The sequence below is a fragment of the Acanthaster planci genome, linkage group LG13, assembly GCF_054643075.1.
Source record: "Acanthaster planci isolate LZ-2023a linkage group LG13, COTS_SCS, whole genome shotgun sequence".
Classification (NCBI taxonomy): Eukaryota; Metazoa; Echinodermata; class Asteroidea; order Valvatida; family Acanthasteridae; genus Acanthaster; species Acanthaster planci.
This window is the reverse complement of record NC_141789.1, coordinates 14,262,160-14,286,327: the sequence shown is the minus strand read 5'-3', so window position 1 is coordinate 14,286,327 and position 24,168 is coordinate 14,262,160. Positions and strand designations below refer to the sequence as shown.

General features: G+C 41.9%; 2 protein-coding genes across 6 annotated transcripts in view; both read left to right on the top strand.

The window, feature by feature from the left end:
* The first annotated feature begins 2,332 nt into the window (after positions 1-2,332).
* On the top strand, positions 2,333-7,023 carry LOC110973913 (myosin regulatory light chain 2, smooth muscle major isoform-like). Its single transcript, XM_022225130.2, has 6 exons — positions 2,333-2,488; positions 4,181-4,285; positions 4,825-4,900; positions 5,069-5,170; positions 5,359-5,437; positions 5,782-7,023. The coding sequence occupies exons 1-6, from the start codon at positions 2,486-2,488 to the stop codon at positions 5,948-5,950; spliced, it is 534 nt and encodes a 177-aa protein (XP_022080822.1). The 5' UTR covers positions 2,333-2,485; the 3' UTR covers positions 5,951-7,023.
* Positions 7,024-9,550: 2,527 nt separating this feature from the next.
* The window catches only part of LOC110973840 (prominin-1-A-like), a 53,577-nt gene continuing 38,959 nt past the window's right edge, over positions 9,551-24,168 (top strand). For 3 of the 5 annotated variants that reach the window (XM_022224986.2, XM_087145071.1, XM_087145070.1), the window contains exons 1-4: positions 9,551-9,745; positions 15,419-15,949; positions 19,630-19,703; positions 20,232-20,437. In XM_022224986.2, coding sequence (XP_022080678.2) covers positions 15,697-15,949; positions 19,630-19,703; positions 20,232-20,437 — 533 coding nt within the window. In that variant the 5' untranslated portion in view covers positions 9,551-9,745; positions 15,419-15,696. Of the gene's footprint in view, positions 9,746-12,937; positions 13,153-15,418; positions 15,950-19,629; positions 19,704-20,231; positions 20,438-24,168 lie in introns of those variants that run through there. The other 2 variants (XM_022224988.2, XM_022224987.2) reach the window with 2 other exon arrangements.

Below are 24,168 nucleotides of genomic sequence, written 5' to 3'. Positions count from 1 at the left end.
GAGCAAGAAAAGCCTTAAAATTTCTATCGTGAAGGTAGACCTTCATAAGTTTGCATAAACCTCTTACGATGACGCTTTGGTTCATCGCGCGATGTGTTCGAAGAGCGCCCTCGTTTGGATGTAGTTCTCACAGCTTACCCCCCCCCACATCTCCGACGCTTTTTCACCACCATCGTCACCACCACAGTCACCACCATTTCTAGGGTTTGATTTGGGATTATAGCAGCACTCATTGCGAATTACTTGGGCGGGGTGAATCGTCACCATGGTCATAGTGTAAAAAAATGTCTGACGACATTTCAGAGGTAACTTTTGTCAGACCTGATTCAATTGACGGCCGAGTCCGAAAGTTTACAATTGATGCACGAAATATTTATGGCTACGCCTGTAGCAAATTCGTTTTTTGAAGAAAAAAAGGGTATTGTGCCTCTTTTATACCCCCAGGCATAGTCACACCCTGCACGACGTGCATGGGCACATATGGTTCGCTGTTCTCTTCCTGCAAGAGCTATGGTAGCAGTTTACTAATTCAAGTGAGAATTTCTGGCCAGCTCATTAGCATTAAAAGTGCCCCCACAATATCTTTTGAAAAAGGAGATCGTGTGGCCCCCCTAAATGGTGGGATAGTGTAAATAGTTGCCAGGGTCAACTCCCTGGGTCTTTGGGCTTTCATCTGAGAGCAGAATGGCTAAAAAATACGGTTGAAAAATGGTCCTAGGTGTCAAAAAAGTTGAGGGTTGCCACTTGAAAAATGGCAGACTTCAGAAAAATCACTTTTCGGGGGGCACTTTTGATTTGTGAGAATAACTAAAAATGTGTTGGGTTAACCCACAGAAAATTGAAAAGAAATTGAAATCGTTACGTCTTGTAAATTATGCAAGGAGCGAAAACGTTTACATGAGACGATGTAACGTTTTAACGGTTGGTTTAAAGCGCCACCTTGTGATACTCAAGGCTAGGTTAACTTCTATCAATGCCTACATGTCATGGTGGAGGTATGTATTTGCGCAGGCGGAAGTACTGATCTCGGCCTGTCCAGTTTAAATTCTACCCATGCAGTAGTCAGGCTTGAAGAAATATGTCAAGTCCCCTCCCCCGCAACAACAACAAAAACAACAAAATTAGACGTTTGATACGGAACCGGCACAACCTTTGAAACAGGGGGTAATGCGAGAGCGAAAACTTATGAGGGGTGGCTTAGCACTAGACGCTCGCAAATCGGCCTACCCATACAAGTACACGATGATAACATTCTCGGGCCAGCCGATTTCTTTCCCCGACTCGTTACTGTTGCATCTCAAAAAATACGTTTTGATTTGGTATTTAATTGTACTTATCATTTTTCACTCACGAAGTGATAGGTATACATGAGTAAGTACTTTGATATTTGAATTTCAATAGGCCTATTTCGATTTAAAATCAACAACTCACACTTACAAAGTAGGCCTACATTTTGAAATACTTTGATTTTGGCATTATTTATGCTCGGTTCCTTTATTACGGTTCTTCATTAATCTGTAATTGGTTTGTTCTCTGACTTGAAACGTCTCGCAAGATCACTGTATGCACCTATATGGTGTTCATATCATGGCCTATGTCACAATGCATCTATTTAGAAATTTATCTTATCGTTTGCGCTCGATGTTAAAGTTCACTGCTGCACTTTAAAAGTATAATTTTAACACCCCTGCATGCACACTGAGGCTATTCTGGCCAACGGTAATAGAATCTTTTTATCATTTTTGTATGTCTCTTTAAGTCAGAACAAAATAAAATTCTTTTAACAGGGAGAAAGTAGGTGTCAGTGTCCAAACTTTCCTTACTTTTAGTACAATCAATAGATGTTATATAATACCAGGACCCGAGACAAAAAGTAAACAGTTCTTCTGTGTTGTGTCGAGTTCATACTTTTTAATCACTCACTTTGCTAATCATATTTCTCAAAGATCTGCCATTCAGGTGAAGGGTTATTCAAACATACAACTCTGGTGCATTGAAGGCGACTGTGCCTTCAGCATATATATGGAATCAGCATGCCACAAGACGTTTGCCTCCTTTGCCCAACGTGCGACGATGCCTTATAAGGTGCTCGTCGCAGTCGCGATGTGGGCCGTGGAACTTATCGCAACGATCAAGGATATTTTCATTTTCGGGGGAAGGGAAATGAGTAAATTTAACAAAAATGAATTAAAAAAACCTGCACGATATCATCTATTTCCCGAAACTGTTTGAGTAAGATTCAATTGTTTAAAGTGCGTTTGTTATTTCAGTCAGTGAGAGAGAAAAACTTGGGAAAGAATAATGACTTTGAACTACATGTGGCGAAACACCCCTGCTGGCAAATGGAACGAACGAACGTCAACTTTGGCAGATAATTATTGGGGTTGAACTTTCCTTCCGCCTTTTGGTATCCTGCTCAGTTTGGTGGCGTAGTGGACGGTTTGGTTCTCCTCTCCTGAAGACACCCCGTTTGAATCTCTTCAAAATGGTAAGTTTCCTTGTAATCATATGTTGTACAAAATTGGGATTTCTGATTCACAAATATTGTCGATATATAACGTAATAATGATTATCACCGCTTTTCATTGTTTTTCATGGAGCAGTGCGAGTTAGTCTGATAAATTATGTCTCGACCTCTTCATACTTTTAACAGATTTTATTCAGTCGATTGTGTTTATCATAGTACACTTCAAGTGAACATTAGGTTCTTGTAAAATTTGTACTTTTACTTAACTTTTTCCACTTGCAAGTAAGCCAGGCCTTTAGTCTTTACCGTAAAGTGACTTTAGAAATGTCAAGTTCCATAACAACGATAACAACAACCAAATTTTCCATCACTAAATTGTTGCTTGCATCCACATTCAGAGCCTGACTTGGCTGTTGAAAAAAAATTACAGTTATTATACTGGCTGATACAATAGAACAGAATTTTGTGTCCCCTACTGCGCCAAAGTAAAATGAATAAATTTCTGTAAGGACCACGAACTTAAATGGAGGTTAAACAAATTAAGAGACAAAAAGAACAGAAGGAGAAAGAAGAAAAAGAGGAAGACCATTTTTGGAACCTGTTTGCCATCTACTGGGATCACGTCTTTCCATTTTACGCAAGAAATGAACCCCAATTCGTGAGAACAAAAAAATGTTCAGGTTAAGAGAACTATGAAGAACATAGCAAAACTGGTGACGATAAGTCTTTAAATTGATGAGTATATGGGAGAAGACAAACATAAAATATATTGTGTAAGACGTTATTTTGAAAACCTAAGATAGGTGTGAATTGGTGACTTGTCCACACATGTAATCTTCTTCAGGCCTGACTGTTGTTACTGTTCGTTTAATGTTGGAAGTAACCCAGACTTGGTCGACGGGATCCGATTAGAATAATGTTCAGTCACTTCTTTCATAATGTGTATTGAGCAATGCTATACATACCCACAATCATAGGTCGGTAATGTATGCGCACAGACGATTGCGGTATGCTTGATATGCGAGGAATGCTCACGGTTAGAGTTCAATACCAGTCGCTTGTGCGTTCTCGTGCTGCCTGTGTTATGTGTACGTGGCACGGAAGCCTCGTGTGCAGGAATGGGTAGATGTAATGTTGCCGCGCTGACCTTGGGTAATGACGTCGCACATTGACCCCATTAAACCCAGAACTTCCTCAAGTTCGTGCCAGCTCGATTCTCATGCAAGTTTGCGGAGTATCTACATGTAGTTTTTGATGTGTGTGGGGGGGTCAAAAGTGAATACTGCTTCAGGCTTATTCAACATGATGTTGGGGAAGAAAAAATATCAAAGCCTCACTCACGGTTTCGACATCCTTGCTTTTATTTTGCGGTGTTTTCTGGTGTAATATTTGATCAATAAATGTAAACAAATATTTTACATACAAATAAAAACTGAACAGAATCCATCGGGTGGATACACCACCTCTACTAAGTGTGTATTCGCAAAAGTTGAACATCATCAAATGGACTTGTTTGATTCACCCAATGCACGTCAGTAACTTTTATGTTTAAATCGTCAGCGTGTGAACGTGAAATAAGAAATTCGTAGCTGAACCTTGATCAAATAATGTAACCTGTACTTCATCAAATAAATGAAGATAGAGACAGGAAGAGTTACCCAATAAACCTATCCTGTGACTCTAACTTTAAAAAAAATGATTTTTTTCCCCCAGGCAAGCAAGAAAAAGGGAGGAGCAAAAACGAAGAAGCGTGCCCAGCGCGCCACTTCAAACGTCTTCGCTATGTTCGACCAGGCTCAGATCCAGGAATTCAAGGAGGTCAGTCCAGAAATGATTATCATTGGTCAACAATGTGACCACTGATCAGTCCGTCCAGACTGCTCAGGGAAGAAGGTTCTCCAGTCAATTCGAGATGTTAGACTACTCCAAGGCCGGGTCGCCGCAAAAGCTTACATCATGACACAGACGCGAATTTGTGAGGGCAGATCAAAACATTCGCGCTGCGAATTCGCAAAAGTTGAACACATTTCATCAAATTTTTGTCACGTCAAATCTGCTTCGTTTTCACATTAAGTATGAGCCTGCCTTGTCAGAGCGTAGAAGTAAGTTTCTTGAACGTTATGTGGTTGTTATATTCAACTTGGACGACCATATAATTGAGCTGCAAAATACTGATATGTTTTAGCCAGTGTCAGATAGTTTATAAAGCTTCAATGGGATAACATTTTCATAACATGGAATAGAGACTCAAGAGACACGAAATCATCTCGTCAAAGTATTAATGTTAGCGTTGAAAAAAATTCGCCACGCATAGAATGGTATCTATTTTTTACCATCTGTTCGATTTTTCCCATAAGGCGTTCACTCTGATCGACCAAAACAGGGATGGCTTCATCGACAAAGAAGATCTGCACGACATGTTGGCGTCCATGGGTAAGAAGATGATAAACCTTTGAAGTCGTGCTGCTCATCGTAGCCTCATGACTTTACAAATCGATTATTTCAAATTGCAATGGAAAGGTCAGACCTCTCTCTTCATTGCTCAATTCCCCATTTTTTTTATTCAAGGAAGGAAATGCTCTGATTTTTTTTTTTTTTTAGGTAAGAACCCCATGGAAAAGGAACTGGATGAGATGGTTGCCGACGCTCCTGGCCCGATCAACTTCACCATGTTCCTCACCCTCTTTGGTGAAAAACTTAATGGTGAGAAAAATGGGATTGCCGGAGAACTTTAACATACTGATACCTAAAACTTGGTTTGCTGGAGAGCATCTCAAAAAGATTTCTAGCACATCATGTTCGGGTACTTTCAGCTGAAACAGAAAAGGACAGATATAGCTCCGTGCTCGACGTAATCGGTTTAAAGTTGAATTATCTGTTCATTTTTGTAGGGACGGATCCAGAAGAAACAATCCTGAACGCGTTCAAGCTGTTCGACGAGGAAGGAAAGGGGAAAATACACGAAGACTAGTAAGTTACAAATACTGTAGTAAGAAATGCGTGATAGATCAAACACTTCAGGGTGACGGTCCATGGCCACGCCCCCGTGTACATATCTATCTTTATTTTCAACGTAACGATACGGGCGTTTCACATTCCTGCTCCTCCACGAGTTTGCAACGCGTTGGCTAATCACAATGCGCGAAATCTGTCTGACCAATGCGCGCTTGGAAAGGGTCAACAGATTTGGCGCGTTGCAAGGCGTTGCAAACTCTTGGAGGTGCACTGTTGTGAATCACCCATATTAAACTACACATCCCGCTTCAACACGTAAATTTTTTTTTCATGATCCCCGTCTTGTTCTTCACAATCAGCCTGAAAGAATTGATGATGACGATGGGCGACCGCTTTACCAAGGACGAGGTCGAGCTGATGTACAAGGGCGCCCCCATCGACGACGAAGGCTGGCTGGACTACGCGGGCTTCGTGCGTATCATCAAGCACGGCACCAAAGACGAGGAGCTGGTAAAGACCAGTGGTTAATGAGCTCCTGGATGTTCCAGTTATAGCAATACCATTAATTTGTATGGATTGATGTCAATTAACGCGCACTTCATGCTGCCCTCAGTGTTTCCAACAAAATGGCGGACTGAATATTCGGCTTTCACCCTGAGATTTGCCGAGACGTACATCCTTTTCAATGTTCCAAGTTGATTGCTGGGAGCATCTGTTCTGTTATCAGCATTTCATACGCTTTTCATTTTCATAGCTTTCCATATTCCTAAATGGTTAATGAATCTAGGTGGATTGTTCAAAGCTTTATTGTACACCATGGGAATAGGTTTTAGTTGTAAAAATCCTATTCCAATGAAAGTCACGGTCGTACCGACAGTGAGTTTGAACTAACGTACCGCATTTTTTTCGCCCATGGTCTGTGAAAGATGTGTTCCAAAACGTGTAGTATTTCTATTATTTGTAAAATCCATGAGCTTCCCAGCGAGACATTGCGCTGTTTCAATCCTCGAGGAAATTGATCTCAGACAAAAATTACCCATTCGTCGTCCTTTCATGATGTCGATTCTTACTATCGAATATGATAGATTATTACGATGCATTTCACTTATTTATTTAAAGTTTTGTGTAAAATCTAACTCGTAGAATTTAGATTAGAACGTGTATCGGTACAAATGAATTAAAGGATGTGGTTTATGTTTCGAAATAAAGCTGCCGGAGAAGGAGATTACAACCAGTCTGGTTAAGTTGACAAAGTTTTCGGGAAGAAAATTAAGTCACCGAAATAGTTCTTTCCCAACCAAATGGCCATGTGCTTGTCGTCGTATGTGAAGTAGCACTACTATCCAACTAGGAAAAGTCAAGCTCTCACGTGGGACTCATCGTACCACGTAGGGCAGATTGAAATCGTCACATTTTCACTGTGTGCCAGAAAATGTGCAGCCACGTGATCAAACGAGCTGTCACACACGGACGTGAATGGCTGTTGTGTGGAATGAAATGTGATTTTTTATTTGTGTATATATATATTAATGTTTTGAACTCAGTCGTGCGAAACACATTACTACTGCATTAAAACAGAGGTGTTGGATTGTCTCACCTACTATATTGTTATATGCATAGTTGCATTCTTCACAGTAAAGTGATAAATCAGTTAAAAAGGGCACTCTCGAAGAAGTGGATCTACAGGTGCAGTTTATGGGGCATAAATCGGTGATGCAGGGAATGTTATGAGGATGCTGTGGAGAAGGGATGGATCCTTTTTCAAAGACAACTGTTGCCAAGCAACAAAAATTGGAACACTAAATTATTTTTGTTTTGATGAAAAAGATTTCAGTCTACATTGTATCTGAGATCATTTCTGCAGCCAGTTCAAAACTAAGTACTTGATACCAGAGAAACCTATAGCCGCCTATCTAAAATGTCATAACTGCTTTGGCACTGCATTTGAGTACAATGCTTGTAATCTTGTACTTGACGCGCGCGTGCAACTGGCAATGTACATTGTCCGATTGCTCGAAGAGGCATGTAACGCATGCGTATCACCTGTCCACCATGCAGTGTTGAGCCACCGCTGCAGTAGTATATAATGGATTTTAAGGCCGAGTCCGAAACGGCCTTCAAATAATTAATCGGGTTGTCCAATTACACGATACAAAAAATAACTAAATAAATAAACAAAAAGGACGCGGGACTCGCACATTCTGAGACAAAAGTATTGATCTCCATTTGACAAAACTTAGAGCCAAAAAATCCCATAATGGGGTGTAGATAACTCGCAAACGCGGCGATAGGTCAATTATAGACCTTTTTCCAGTGATGTTACGATCGTGCTGGACCTCTGATTTGTTCTGATGGTAATGAGTGCATAGTGTTGTGATGGTAATCTACTTATTCAAGATAAACTATTCAAGCATGCAGCGTTCGCACGTGCGCTTGCACGTGGTTGAAGCTGCCCGTAGGAATATATATCACCGTGGCCAAGGCGGTCACGTGGTGGTATTGTTTACATTTAGTCACGTGGGTGAAAAAGGTCTATACGCGGGTTGCTAATCAAGAACGCATTCGTCCCTTCGAAGTTTGACGGGGGGGGGAGATGTGAGCTGCGTGACATGGATTTGTCACACAGTTCGTTTATGTTGCTTATGTCATTTTGCGCGTGCTGCGGTACTTTTTATACCATGCGATTGGACAAAGTGATTCTGACGCGATTGTACAAGCTGCCAGTTTGAGGCTCTGCATGCTTATGGCGAGAGCTTGCGAAGAGCGAATGGCCCCTTTTGTTTTTCTTCTCCCTTTTTCCATCTTTTTAAAAAGAATTGATTCATTCGTTCTTTTTTTTTGGGGGGGGGTGCGCCCCCATGCCCCCTGGTCCCGCCCCCGGCACGTCATCATTCCCATTAATTGCAATCCCGACCAAAAGTACCCTCAACCCTGCCAGTAGCGGCGGAACGGTTTCCAACCGGGGAGGACAATTGTTGGATCACCGGGCATTATTAATCATTTCTGGTAATGACACCAAAAGACTCCTCAAAATCGCCCTAGCTTGCAAGCCTGAAGAAACCTGTAGAGGGGAGACAATAAAAAGTAGTTACAGTTTTAGAGGTGGGAGGAAAACCCCAGACGAATTTCTGGGTAAAACCCACGGAATCAGGTAGGGACTGAAAACCCAATTCACATGTGGACCGGTTCGGGAATCGAACTCCCCCATCACCCATTCATAGACCGATGCAATAAGCCCCACCCCAAAATAGGGCAAGTCTGTGTGATTGTGTGTGTGTGGGGAGGGGGGGGGCAAATCGAAAAAGTGAGGGAGTGGGGGACTGGCCTCACTTCCGCCGCCAGTGTCCCATCCCCCCTCCCTCAGTGTTGTCAAACCAGCATGTTGTGTGAAAAAAAATCTGTGCTCAGCTCTGGTCGGACAAGTTATAGAGCGCCCCCTATTGTTCAACTACGACTTAGTTTGTATTTGGCTTGCTGCATGCACATTTCAGAATCTGGAAGCTTACAGTTCCTACTGAAAGTAGGCTGGCTAGTCATTTCTTATGTTTGTCATATCATGGTCATGGTAGTTTATATCATGGGTTTTGGGTAAGACAAAATACATTATCTTTGATCTGATGACAGTTGAACAGCATTGTGTTTTGCTCGATTGAGCATTTAGCTCAAAACATGAAACCAGTCGGTGAAATGACCCCCAAATTAGCTAATCTTGTAAAATTAAAGCCGAAACCAAGGGCGTTTCCTACATAACAATGCGAAGTATACAGCAAAGAAACAAATAGTAAACATAAACAAATTTAACAGTTACACTTTCAAATACTTAGTGAAGAGGGGGCGGGTAGTGGAGAATTACTTTCTTCGGCCAATGTGACAACTCTTTTTTTTCCCTGTTCACCCTAAAAGCTAAGAGGCGTGTTAGGCCATAAGACATTTTGCTCTTTTCTGCTGAAGCGTAGACTCCACTCCAGGCCAAAAAAAAAAAATGATACAGGTTGAATCGTACACCGGCACCATAGCCGTACATGTGTGCATGTCAAAATGAAGAAAAGCCGATGCCAGGAACGAGGTTGAGTCACCGCTGCTTTATTGGGCCTTTCGTGGGGTCGATCTGCGATACGGATCAATGATGTCATAGTGTAATACGACCTGATTGGCGTGCCCCCTTTGTCCTATTTATTTTTCGGATTTTTTCTCTGCTCTTTAACTGCGGCACCGTCAGCTGAGTCATTATTTCGTGAAAATCTAAGTGAGGAATACAGGGCGGATAAAATTGTGAGACTACGTGTGTTTCTGCTGCAAGGAAAATAACTGAGAGGGAATAAGGTAATTTTTTCGATTTCTTGGATTAATCATGTAGGGCCTATGGGCAGATGGGAACTTGGATTAGAGTGCCGTTCATGTCGTTGGAAATCGTGTGACTCGTGTCGTGTCGATGCGGTTCCCCGTTCAAAAGCCTTATTGCAAATACTGCTTACATGTAGGTGATTTTACACAATGGTAGAACGGCATTGCGGAAAGGAAAAAGGGGCAATGTTTGCTCCTTTTTCCTTCCCACAACACCTGTATACCATTGTGTAAAATCACCCATGCAGTTTTTGCGATAGTGTATCAATTATCATGATGTAGGCCCAACAATGAACACGCATGGCGGATGCCTGTGCTGTGGATTCATTGCCAGGCTTGCGCCCGCCTAGGTGATTTCTTGTTTAGGTTCGGTTGTGTTTGAATGACCAGATGATGTTTCTATACCATTTATCATAATATTTAAGGTGTCTTTTGTAAATCTTTGTTCATAAGGTCATGATGGCCTTGCCCATGATTGTATGAACGGAGTAACCTCATGCCATGGTCATTGTAGGGCTAGGCCCAATGCTTAATGGTCCATGTGTACGGTTGTCATGATTCGTTGTGGTCATGATGATGATGATGTATGTGATTGTGAGGTAGGCACCTAGGCCTACCCCAAGAACTTACTCCAGAACTGTGGCCTGTGGGGTCCGACATCTGCCCCATGGGAGCGGGGTGGACGTCGACACCCTATTTCAGGTAGCACCCAATTTGAATGATTTTTCATGTCTTAAAGACTAGTTTTAGGCACTGTTACAATTGCCAGGCTCTTCTTTTTTTATTTCCCAAGAGTAAAAACGCCGTAAATCATGCGTGGACCATCATCCACGTATGGCTTGGCATGAGACTGAGACATTTTGACTTGTTTTTTTGCTCTTCTTATTAATTTTATCATCTTTGTGAATGCATCCAAGGCTCCAAATCCAATATCATGTTTTATTGTCCTAACTATGTTACTAAAATACATGTACTTCATTATGCAAGGCTTTTAACCCCAACCCCTAGCGTGTATGTAAAATTGTATTGAAATTGGAGGATTTGAGACGGTTAGGGTTAAGCCAAGTTCAAGGTGAGAATGCACAGTCTGGCATTTCCTGTTGCAAACTGTTGTCATTGTTTCTGTTGTTAGAAGCACGTACACATAACAAGAAAAAGTCACTCAGCAATATCTTATTTACTTGTAAGTGAAAGGTGATTTAGATGAATACAAAATGTCTTTGACATAGACTGATTTCTCATTCGAGCATTTGGGAAAATTTGATTGTGTGACCAAAGCTGTGCCAGGAAGAATTCCATATAATTTTATGGACATCGCTAATTTTGCCCTGGAGCAGCATATTAGCCGTCAGAAAGCAATAACATGTCTCAAAAAGTCAAATGTAGCTGATAAAATATGGAAGCATTTACTTGGCCCCTGGTCAAGAGTGATGCACTTATTTGTGGCCACGTGGTACATGGGGTTGCTGGAGCTACATGTAGAAAGCATTGGCTTCCGAGACTTGCCCATGTTACAGTACTTCCAAGCCCATCCACAACTTGCGAGCCCGGCCTTTAGGGTACAGACCATTTATATATTGATGGCTAAAGTTTGTAGAAATATCCTACTTTTCCCTAAGTGTACTTTTAAAGAGGACTTGAAATTTCATTACGATTTAGTATACATGTGAATGTTTATTAGGAACAATTTCTGTCCTTGAGTTTCATGAACATTAACAAATTTTAATATGACAAATGTAAAACCAGTTTTTCCTCCGACACCTTTGGTCATCTCAAGCTGAATAGACTTTTCAATGAAAATTCAAGGAGAGGCAGAATTTTTTTTAATGTTTGGTGGCCAGATATGAAACTCTTGCCATTTATTATGTGGTTTTCGACAGCTGCTCGAGATGTTTCAGTTCTTTGTGAATTATTCCATTGTTTGTGTTCCTTGAGAAATAATCCAGTTACTCGGAGAGCCAGGGCAGCAGGGTAATTTTGGTGCAGACGCAGTTGCCAGCATACATACATAGTTTCAGGTAACATGAAAACTCATCCATTGAAACAGCTCAACTGCAGGACGACTCATATGTGTATGTAGGGGATGTACTCACAGAATGAACGGAAAGAGAGAAAAAGGCACTAAAGATTCTAGGTTTAAGATAAACTTTGCACACCGTAAAACTACCATCTGATGAAGGAGGATCTCTTTTGTATTTGTTTGAAATAAAAAAAAAAAAAGTGCCCGGGGATTGCAATTTATTCCTTCTTTCCCTCTATCCATCGTCTTCAAAGGTCCCTCTCATTAAGGGGATCCTGGGATACCCTGCCAACTTTTTTTTTGCCCTTTAATCTCGTTAGCAGCTTACTATTTTTGCAACTGAAAGGGGGAAGTGAGCTCAAATTGATAATCAAGATAATTACCTCTGCGATCTAGTTGTTGACGAGTGCAAGTGCCGTTTGTGACGAGTGCTGACTGTGGTTTACATGACAGTCAAGTGATACAGTGTGCATGTTCCTGCCAGCACAGTCGATGGAGAACTTGAACATCAGCTATTGCGGTTGCTAGAGCCCCCTCTCTCCCCGTGGTTCTTGTTCACGCATGGGATGCCCAACAAGCACAACTGTTGTTTGGATTAATGGGATTTAGCTCCAGGTATTTTGTTGTTCAGTGACTCATTACACCAAATTACACATCGAGGATGATATACACCACACTGTGGGGGGGAAAGTGAATATCCTGCATATAAATGGTCGTAAAACTGACGACTGAGAACACAAACCACCTGTTCTTATCAGAAATCTCTCATTCTTCCTGCATTGTGTAGGGTCTTAATTGAACATTCACTCAAGTTTTGTTGTGATTAGTAAAATCAATTTATTTTTTGAATGCCAGTTTTCTTTAAAATCCTGACCATCCGCCATGACATGTGAGTACCATTGTAGCTCTATGGTACCATGTACAGGTACATGTAAACTACAGATGTACGGAATAGATACCATTGTTCATTTAAAACCTGTAAACATAAGACGGACTTGGGTTCGGACAAACCTACATGTACGTGTACTTGTAATTTAAGAAACTCCACGATACACGTATGCACATGGAAGCATACCAGTACATGCCCTTTGTACAGTTTTATCTTGCCTACACTAATAAGGTACCAGGTGGCGCACACGCACGTATGCACATTTGTGTGTTTAACGTCATACATGTAGTGTATGGAATATTGATCAAGTGCATTTTTAACGCCTATCTGAATTCACTCGTAGCGGTTACATGTATACGTGAAGTGCTTGCCATCCATTGATTCAGAGGATACGGTGAACAGGACCAAGTGTTCAGTACAGCTGGATTGTAACATAAATCATTGACGTTTCAGTTTTTTAGTAGGGTACTATTACAGGTGCGTACAGTTTCAAGTTTTGCTCTCCAGTTGTCCATTGTACTAGTCTCTGATTGTGAGGCACAGCCAAACAAAATGCTGCTAGCACACCCTCGGTCCAAATTTGCCTGAGAGGGTCAGCATTCAGTGCACGGCAACTTACATGTACTCATGATGGCCAAAATGTGCTGACAATGATGGTACGGTACACTTATGCACTTCAGGAAACCTGCTTGCACATGTGTTAGTTTTAGTTTTGAAGCTTCTTTTTTTTTTTGCAGTAACCACTAAGCCAAACTGTGGCAGATGCCCAAGGACTTTACCAGATTGTACGTAATCGAATTGATTACTGTGTCATGGTTATTTGATGAATGTGTCCGAAGGCCACCAGTAAATTAAAAGTAATGACTTTTCCAACACACGCACAGAATGGTAAATGTGAATTTACTGGTATTCATTAGCACATGTTCCTCATGAACCGACCATGCTGTATTATTTTCCAAAAGTTTGTGTGTTTGGTTGTTGCGTGCATGTTGTTTTAAGGAATTTCTGTGCATGCATGCTAAGTGAATGGATGAACAGGTGAGTGTGTGCTCAGTCACCTGTTTTAGTTTGTGTTCAGAGATCGTGATAAATTTCTTAGTCTTTGTCTCAGGCTGGAAATGCGACGTCTGTTTGGCTGCCATTGCATGCAGGCATGTGTATGCCACAGTTGGGAATCTCAAAATATGTAACCGTGCGTTAGAGAGACCTTTCGCGACACCTGAGGAAACTGAAAACCAGATTTGATGGCTCATGTGTAATAGTATCAGGGGTCAGTTGAACCAGGATGTTTCAGTGGGATATTGGACTTCACTGCATGGGCATACATTACATGTGTCTCTGGTACATGTAATCTGCAATCATTGAATGTCATGATGATGTATGTACATACATGTGTTGTCCAGGCTTCACTTGTTTATGGTCATATTACATGTACATGTATGTACTTTCCTGTACCAGGAGATACATGTAGCACACATGTACATGTAGTAAATCCCTTGTTATGTTTATGAGTGTAAATTCTGTGTTCATTCAAACATGTACCGGTACATGTATACCAGAGCATGCGGTATTGGCTGTAAAATGAGGTTGCATTTACACGTTGGGAGAGCAGAGTTGCTGCAGCCTACTTGTACATGTATTTTCCATCAAATTCAAGCTTTATGCATTGATCAACACACAGATGGCTGTGCTCAGTTGATCAACACAATTTTCAGGCGCACTTGTACTGTATATGCAGTTGATGGTTTTTATACGAGTTCATGTACCGGTATGTACGGTACGTTATCGTGTCTCAGACTGTTCTAGCTTCTCATTGTTCTCAATATTTGTCATTGTTTTGCCGGTATAGCAGATCTTTGAAGTAACCAAGACCTTCTCTTAGTATTTCTGACGATTTTTATACAGTGAAGTCGTGTTACTCACGGAAGAACATAGACATGGGTTTTTATATTTTTCATCCTTTTCCTTAAATACAAACCACAACCAGTGGTGGTATTTTGCCCAAATTAGACAGCCCTGTCACTACTGAGCTCTTACGCGCATTGAAGTAAAGAAACCGGGGGAGGGACGGGGGAGCTGCACCTTAAATTCGTAACTTTTTTTTAAAAAAACTGAAATTACCGCATGTAGCAATCCCCAGCAGTCTCGTCAGTGACCGTGACAGTCCCGTCCCTCCTACCCCCCCTCCCTTGCTGCCCCTCGGTGCAATCCTTGTCGGTGACTTATTTCCTCTGCGTTCAAGCACAGTCATACTGCATGATTCCTGTGTTTGGAAAGGGGGAGAGAGAGAGAGAGGGAAAAGGGGGCATTTGATGAAAACTGGCCACCTGGCCCCAATTCCTCATCAGAACTTGGAAACGGAGAGGTGCTGGGGGATTGGCTGGGCAGACTGGATTTGTCCACTCTTGTGGTACATGTACACCTGTACATCTTCATGCAATTCCTCTCGAAGCCACAGCAAAATTATCAGTGAAGATCTTACTTTTGAAAAAAAAATTATATGGTGTGTTCATCGACAGCAGAGCTTGAATCCTCTGCAGCTAACTCTGACTCTAGGCCTTGAATGGAAGTTTCTTTCTGAACCCTAGACAATGGCATCATACAAGTTCTTTTTTTTTGTTTTAATAATAACTGCTTTTGAAAGCATGAACTGTGCTTTTGAACTAGTGTTATTCATAGTCTCAGTGATGCTCGGTTGCATTTTCATAACAACTTCTGGTTTTACTTTCATGTTTTATTTCAGGTCAAACATGGGAGCTGCCTGAAAGTGTACAGACTGAGGTTGAAAATTACTGAAGCAATTGAAATTTGGTGTGTAAATGAGCACACTCAATGTGCATATTTTTAAAATCACCCATCATTATTAAAAGCAGCGGGTTATATTTAAAGGAAACAACCAGGGCACGTCTCTCTACTAGAAAAGAACCATCGGTACATCAACTCGACAGTGACACCTTTGATCTGTAGGGCAACTAGTCAGACCAACTCAACATTTGTCAAAGGAGTGCCAGGGAACAAATCATGGCAGTGCCATCGCATCACAACCTGTTTTTGGTGCTCTGCACTTTCGCTGTGTTAGTCACAGTTTCGTCGTGCCAACAGTGCACGACGAACCCCGACGGTAAGATTGTATGGGGAAGCCTCCCGACGATCGGACCGCCCAAGTCGAGTCTGGACTACGAAACAGATGACCAGCGACGGGGCACCCTCAGTGATATGGCCCGGGGATTTGTCAACTTGGTGACACCACCAGAAACAGTGAGCGAAATGTTAGGTAAGTATTTGACAAATTTCCCACAGTTTAGCACTTGTTGACGTACCGGTAATAAACCTTCCAGAAAGTTTGTGAAAGTTCTTAACCTTCACATTTTACCTTTTTCCCTTCCTTAAATTGCATTTGATCTATACCGTGTTGTAGCTCTAGCAGACTGCTACAATGCTGGGCCCAATTTCACGGCCCTGCTTACCGCAAGCGAAAACTCGGCGCTTACAGTAGCAGAAAATTCTGTGCTTGCAGCGAATGTACTTCGTGGGTTAGTGAGAAATTTTGGCTTGTGCACATGCGTACATCCTGTAACTAAGGATTCTGTGCTGAAAGGGTTAGCACAGAATTTTTCTGCTAGTGCGGTAAGTGCAGAATGGAGATCGTAAGCGTCTAAATTTAGTCTAACATAAAATTTGCCTCTTATTGTGAAGTGATCCCGTCAACAGGGTTATCAATGTCTGAAGAAAGAGTTCAGCTGATTATTAACTTTTGGTTTGTTGACATCAGAAATTACACTGAGCAATGCACACAGCTTATATTGTTCCCTGAATTTTATAGTCCACGTTGTTTATTCACGATTAACCTTTGAACTTGATCCTACATACCGGTACATGTACACACACAAGGAAACGGTAGAACTGGGCGTTTTAGACAAAAACGTTGGCCATCTTTATCTCTGACTCACAGTGCACACAGAGGGTTGTTGATTTTTCAAGTGATCTGTACCGAGATCTTGTGTATGGCATTATGTGTGTGGATGCTGTTGCCCGGGTGACAATCTTGCGTGCCCATGAACGCGGATGTCATCCTTGGAAAGACGGGCTTTGGCTTTGGAAGGGGAATTACCCTAGACCTTGCCAGGTGCTGTTCTTTGTGACGTGGACGTGCTCAATTTGGATGAACTTGATATTAGTATTTGGTCCCTCATATGGCAGCATGCGAAGGCAACTGCTGCTCCGCTGGAAGTACATGCATGGGAGCAAGTGTCTGTAGTACATACATTGTATATAATTGTCATAGGCACATACATTACTCTGAGCCCCGGCTAGACAAGTTTGACAAAGCTATGCCTACCGGTACATGTGTATATTTGGCTGAAGGGTATACCGTAACTTCCACAAGAAAGGGAAAGAAAATTGGCAAACCATATGTTTAGAGTTTAAGAGGGGCTGTCAGTGTCGTAGACATCGCTGCTCTTGTCTACTAATAGGGCACCGGTACATGAAGATATTTAAAAATGTACCAGGGCTTAGCCGACTGTGAATTTGAAATTTTTTAAAGAGAACACTGAATGCTGCCCGTGCTTTCGTGGCTAATTCACTGGCTTGCATTTTTTGTGGGAAAAGGTTACTAATGTTCAGGGACATGACTGGAAATCTTTTTGCCTGACCTACGAAGAAAAATGGCAAAAGTTCTGATGGGGTGTGTTCAAAACAGCTGTCTGGGATATTATAAACCAGCCAATGAAATGCATGTAACAAATTGACAAGATTGGGTGCTCAATTTGTTTTTCCTTTTTAAAAAAACTGTTTGCTGGGTCTGGCACACCCTGGTCCATGTCTGTTAACGAGTCGCTGGACCACCATACAGTACCCTGTAATTGTCTTCAGCCAACTGTCTCATGAGTGAAGGTCCCTTCCCTTGTCTGGCTCAGTGTACTTTCCTTTACAATGGAGGTCAACTCACTCTCCTGCTGTAATTCAATAAGACACAAGAGATATTCATGAGGGACTGTACCATCTGGCTGGGCAGTTCAAGCCCCCCCCCACCCTTGTCCTGTATAAGATAAGCACCGAGTGAAGAATAAAATAAAACAATATTTATCAGCGACAGTGACTCACAATCATAAATGTGCACTTGGGGAAGATATCTCAGTCTCCCATTTGACGGACTGGTGTTCACAGATTGCCAGACCTCACAACCGGACGGGTCTGAATTACGGTGCCCGTCCAACCTTGCCAGATCCATTCATGGTTGAACATGTGTGTACAGTACCCCACTAACTTCGCACTTTACTACATGAAATTTCCTCTCATGGTTAAGATGAGCAATACCTGAACCCAAATGCACACATACACGTAGCTGTAAACATTAAAAAGAACTTCAAGAAAGTGCCCAAGGGTTTTGATGACCATGTTTAAATCTTTTATAGAGATGAATACCGGTACATGTTCATGTACATGTTTGTGAAATAAAATGGAAAGTCTTTAGCACTAGTACATGTACATGTACATGCAGTACATATGGACTTACACGTACTGGTACTTACATGTGTAAGTGCATATGCACCTGTTCATTGTAGGGCGTTTCCTTTGTCATTCACATTACATTTATGCTCCATGAAAGCATCTCTGACCTGTCATTACTCACTATTACAGCATCTCAAACTGAATCAAACCAACCGTGCAACAACCTTGGGAATTTTAAAAATGGAAAGGAAAGCTCAACCCAGGGAGTTGCTTTTTGAAACAAATGTTTTGTCGGTTGTCACTGTACCGGTACATGTAAATGTACATACATGTAATTACCAGTATATGTGTTGCGTATGTACATGCACATGTATACTTAGTGCAAATGTGCGTGTAATGTACATGTATAGTGCCAATCACTTCAGTAAAATCAGCTTTTAACAGACCTTACAACTTGTAAGTTGAAGAGGGAAGGTTTTGCTTATCTCCACATGCCCAGTGGCCCAGATACAGATAAATGACCACATGGGTGAGACAGTATTTGTCTGGTTGATCAGCTAGATATTAGGCTCCCACTTGGCCATGACTGGCTGGAGTGAGGTTGGACCAATAGGCAAAATGTCATCAAGGCTTTGCAGGTGAATATGGGAAGGGGGGGGAGGTTGGATGAAGGGATGGCTGTGATCAGGCATCTGTTTTTTATAGCTCTGTGGTTTGGGTCACCTTTTGAAGTGGGAAAGGTCAGTTAATAAGGGTCAATCCTTTATTAAAGGAAACAACGATTTGATTAATTATGTTCAAAATAAGAAAAACATACCTACATGTAGATACCGGTATCTTACATTATGTTTTTGACCTGTTACCTAATCATATCACGTACAATGTATATGTACAGTGTAGGTGGGTATTTGCACATGTACATGTAGGTCTCGGTACTGAAACATGTACATGTAGCCGTACCTTTTTGTGAAGAACAAATGGCCCAAAAAAATGTACATGAAACTCATGGCCATCGCCTCCAAGAAGAATCAGTCTGAGTAATTATTGCATGTACATGTGCGGTAAATTACCAGTGTCATGTGATTTAAGAATTGAAGGTGCCGGTACATATACAGTGTATATGTACATGTATACATGTTTAATGTAACTGATTGACAAACTGTTCTGCAAACAATGTGGACATTTACAGAAAAGTTGGTTTCTGAGGAAGGATTTGGTTTTAAAATTAATACTGATAAAGAAAAATTAGGCCTACATTCCTCATTTGATTTGTCTTTGAAGGAGTTGACATGGTGTGGGAAACTGCAGCCTCACCTTCAACTCCAGTACTTTTCCTTTTCAGTCGAGTTGACACCTTTAATACGGTTGTTTTAAAGGGTTTATTTTGAGTAATTGGAGTCAGTGGTTCTCCGGCCATTGTCAGTTCATTATTTTCGGAGTAGGTAATTGAAAATCTTATCCATACAAGCAGATGAGCCTTTCCTCTTCTTTATTACACAGATTATGTGTCAAAGACACTCGAAGCAGTTTTCAACAATAATTTTGTGCCGGACCCTTGGCCAATGTTTCAGGAGGTAATATTCTGTTTTAGTTTGCTTTTTCTCTGAATAGTTTACATGTACATGAACTAGATGTAGATTGTTAGCTTTACCAGATCAATTTATATAATTTGAGCCTTCCTTCAGCAAGGAGTGTTTTGAATGGATTGTAATTGATTATCGGGGTAATCTTAGCAGTTGTCACAAGATAGCGATAGCCCTGCAAGATAATGCTCTAGAACCTGCTCAAAGTATCGGAAGCAAAAGATCCCCTTAAATTTAAAATGTGCATTTTTTATTAATCTTGAGCAATTTGCAGTTTAGGCTGATGGTGTGAAAAATGTTGGATAGACTTGCAAAATGCACTTCTGAATTATAAAAAGGTGTTTACCTGAGGTACCTAATTACCGTACCCGGTACAATCGGTAGTTTCTATGTGTAGCTTTTTACATGTACTCAGTGTTTGTACTGTGGTAGAAGCTGTGCATAGCTTTTGTATTTTTTTGATGGGTCATGGCTGATGCTCATCGCTAGACTTTGACTTACCTCTCCCCCCTCTCGCAGATTGCAGCCCTGTTGGTGGGCATCATCGTCTGCCTCTCAGTGGGCCTGGCTTACATCCTCCTTGTACTCATCATCGGCCCCATCTTTGGCTGCTGCCGCTGCTGCAACAATTGTGGCGGGAAGCGGGTGCAGGCGGAGTCGGGCTGCCGGGGCTGCCTACGCGTCTTTTACACCATACTCCTGCTGTGCGTCACAGGTGTGCTGTGGTAAGTCCGGACTCCAGACCCTTCTCGAATCCTTACGATATCCACCCAGAATGGTTTGTTTCACATAGGAAGCATGCACATTCCACCATCAGCCCTTGGCTTTGTAGAATACAAAAGCAGTGCTGACTGGTTATTCAGAACGATATAGAATAATGGACTAATAAGTTAATTTGTACCATGTGCATATTTATAAGAGAGCACCCTTTACATGTACACTGTTGTTAACTCTTAACTGTGCATGTAACATGGCAACACTTTCAGGACGAAAACGTCTGATGGACGCCTTGTTTCTTTAAATTTGAGTAAAGGGTAGAAGAATTGATTCTTCAAACAAAACCTCACAAGCAAACCAGCTGCTTGATATTGTTTTGCCTACACTGACAAATCTCGTTCACACAGAGGGGAAGCTTACAGTGTCTTTGCCCCGTTGAACCTTTTAGTTTATTTGACCTCGAAGTGTGTCTGAGTGGAGAGAAAGCCTTGAAGTGTGGTATCTGGCCGAGTCTGGTGCTCCACCAAGCGTGTCTTTCAAGTCCATCACTGCCGCCATATATTCAATTACTTGTTGAAGGAAACAGCCACTTATCCGCTGTTTGAAATCATTTGCCAATAATGTGTTCAGCATGTTTCCAATCTGATAACATATACTTGTGGGCCCCGCCGATAATAAAGAAAGGGGTTAAAGATGCTTATGCCAGTTGGTGTTGGTGAAAAAAGATAAGGTTTTTCACCCAGCGGAGGTCCGTACAATTCGTTCTTGCTTCAAAATGACAGCAAAATGCAGAGTAATTAAGTTCGGGAGACTTTTGCAAGAATATTTCACTTTATAGGAATTGTCTTTGCGAGACATTCATGTTAGTGCCATTTCATTGTAGCCTTTCAAGGGAGCAATCTAGTAACCCTGCAGATATCTGTGAAACAGTTCAGGACTTAAGGATATTTGACAAGGAACTTTGTCACTTTTCTAGATGCACTAAAAGTTCATGCTCCTAAATTCATTTGACGAGACTCAAAATCGAGGAGTTGATGCCTTCTATCATGCGAGCACCTCTGTTGAATTGAGTGTAGCTTTATTTGTTACAAAGAATGAGTGAAAAAATAAATGTACAGTACCTAACATCTGTACAACCATTAATAAACCTGGAATTGAATGTGGAATCAGAGGATTTGACAGGACCGAGGAAGGTCAAACCCATCAGTACTAGTGGTTTGCACAGGAATTGATTCTCCTCTTGTGCAAAAAGTACTATTGGGCTTATTGGCAGTGGTGGATTTTGAAAGATCCAGGAAGATTCTTATCAAGTGTACTTAGGGAGTGGGACTTGCATTTGTGAACCGATAAACTTGTGGAAGTCTCTGTATGCTCACAATATTGACCAAAAAGAATGAAGCTGACTACAGTGCCGACTGCCATTGTTGCCGGCCCAAAGTTGTTCTGACAGCTCGTGTAGCACGAGGGATTTACCCACTGTCTAGTGATAATCTCCTGATTTAACGGGACGGTCTCTCATTTAAGGGACAGGGCACCTGCCTGCTTGATGATCAACCCATCCTTGAAATCCACGGTGCGTGGACAATGTGCCTGGCGTATTCTAGTTTTGGCAGGACAAAGTTCCGAGTAGGTGAAAGTAGGCTTGTTTCATCTCCTGCAGGATCATCTGAAACTGATCAGTGGAGTTTGCATGATCAGGGAGGATTTCTTCAGATCTTCTTTGAAGTTCAAAGGTTCACACTCTGACCCGTATGTTTTGGCGTACATGTATCACCCCCAATCATGCCTGGAATGCATGACTCAAGCACACTGCAGCACACAGCGGGTTTGCCGTAGATACAGTAGAGAAGGGCTGTGTTTGCACTGTGTAGCACGTCTTTGATGTTTTCCTTTTAAACACCTGTGGCAAGGATATCAAAATACTCTAGCAAATTAGGCCGCTTGGCATGTCCACTTTTCCTTTCCTTCCCGCCCTTCTCCCCCACCCCCTTCCTCCAACCCTTTCCCTTTCTCCAATCCATCCTCCCTCCAAAGTGAATTACATATTTGCTGCAGTGATGACAGTGTCGCTGACCTTCAGATCCTGAGGAAAGCCAGTCCATTAACAAACGAGAAGGAATGCTGTAGGATGTTCAGTACATGCAGAGTCAGAGTTGATATGCACATTTGCCAGTGTATGTAATGAGACTCCCTCCCCACCTCCCCAATAACGTCCGTGTAAGTTACTGCAATCTCCGAGCATGCAGTGGGCTAATTTTATGCCTTTTATGCAAAGCGTTACTGGAAGGTACATGTACAGTGTACATGTATTGTCAAGTGGGTTTGGATAATGTTCACAGCTTTAATAGTGACCGGAAACATATCAGATTAAAATACACCTCTGGTTCCTGTTTTGAACAGATTGTTTACGAAGAGAGCAGTGTGTTTCAAGTAATATCTTAGTCACTTTTTCCTTGTTCGGGAGAAGCGTCCTGTGGTTTAGCCACACACCTTTTATTCCTGAGAATATCATGTCAAACATTACCACATAAAGACCGCAATGTGCAAAGTGTGCTGCAGATGTTCACAACCGGTGAGGCCTTCCCGGCATTAGAGGAACAATTCATTTTCAGGAAAGTCACTAACTGACGAGTAGGGAAATGACTTGTCCCAGTAATATTTTTGGTCCCCATAGTGTCCTGACATGTACATGTATTTCAACATGTGTACCCATAGCTTGGTAACAGGTACATGTACACGTACATGTACGTGTACACTGCACATGTATTTGTGTACCAAAACGCATATGTGTATGTGCATGTGTTCTGTAGGTACCGGAAGAACCTACATATTACCATTACATATGATACATGGACATGTACATGTGATATAAAGCATGCACATAGCAGCTGGACAGGTAGGCACACATGTACATGTGTAGATGTGTGTGTGCACTCACTGACAGTTTTCCTTGGCTGAAGGAAAATATGTTTTTCATTTCGGGGGGGCGGGGGGATTTGATTCTAATAAGATCTGGCACTGTTTCATTCAAACGCAGGAAAATAACTCTGGAATAGTCGACTGGACTAGACATGCAGAGAGACAGTAGGGTTACCGGTAGATTGTGACTTCTTGAGTTTCCCTGAAACAAGCAGGAACTGCAAAAGCGGAAACGCTCTCTCCACTCAAGGGTGGAATCTGAGCTGAGAGGGTGGGCAGTTGGGAGAGAATGACACCATGAGTGGGTGGTGGATGAGCAGGTAGCGCCCTCTGTTGTCAACATGCGAGCCAAATGACAGAGCCAGATGACATAGTAAAACTCATCCAACTATTGGTCTCATACCACTTGGCGGGCATCACCCTACCTCATCCACTGAACCTGCATGTATTCTACATGCATGTTCTCAGAAAGAGTAAACAAGTATCACGTACAGTGGAGTGTTTCCCACATGCAGTGCTTTGGTGGCTAGGGACATTGTTGCTAGACAACAGAGCGCCTCCCAGCACGTTTGCCTTCATTGAACTCAACCCCCCTTTTTGTACCCACTGCTTACCATCACCATGCCCTACTGGTGTTCATGTAACATGGACTGATATATTCCCACAGAGGGATCAATAATATTATATTACAAATGTTCACCTAGGGCGTACGTACTTTTGTTTCAGATGCATGTACCGGCACCGGGAGCTTGGGTCAAGTTGGATCAGCGAGCATTTGTGACCTGCTCTGTAAAAATGAGTCACAAGTCACTGGAGCCAC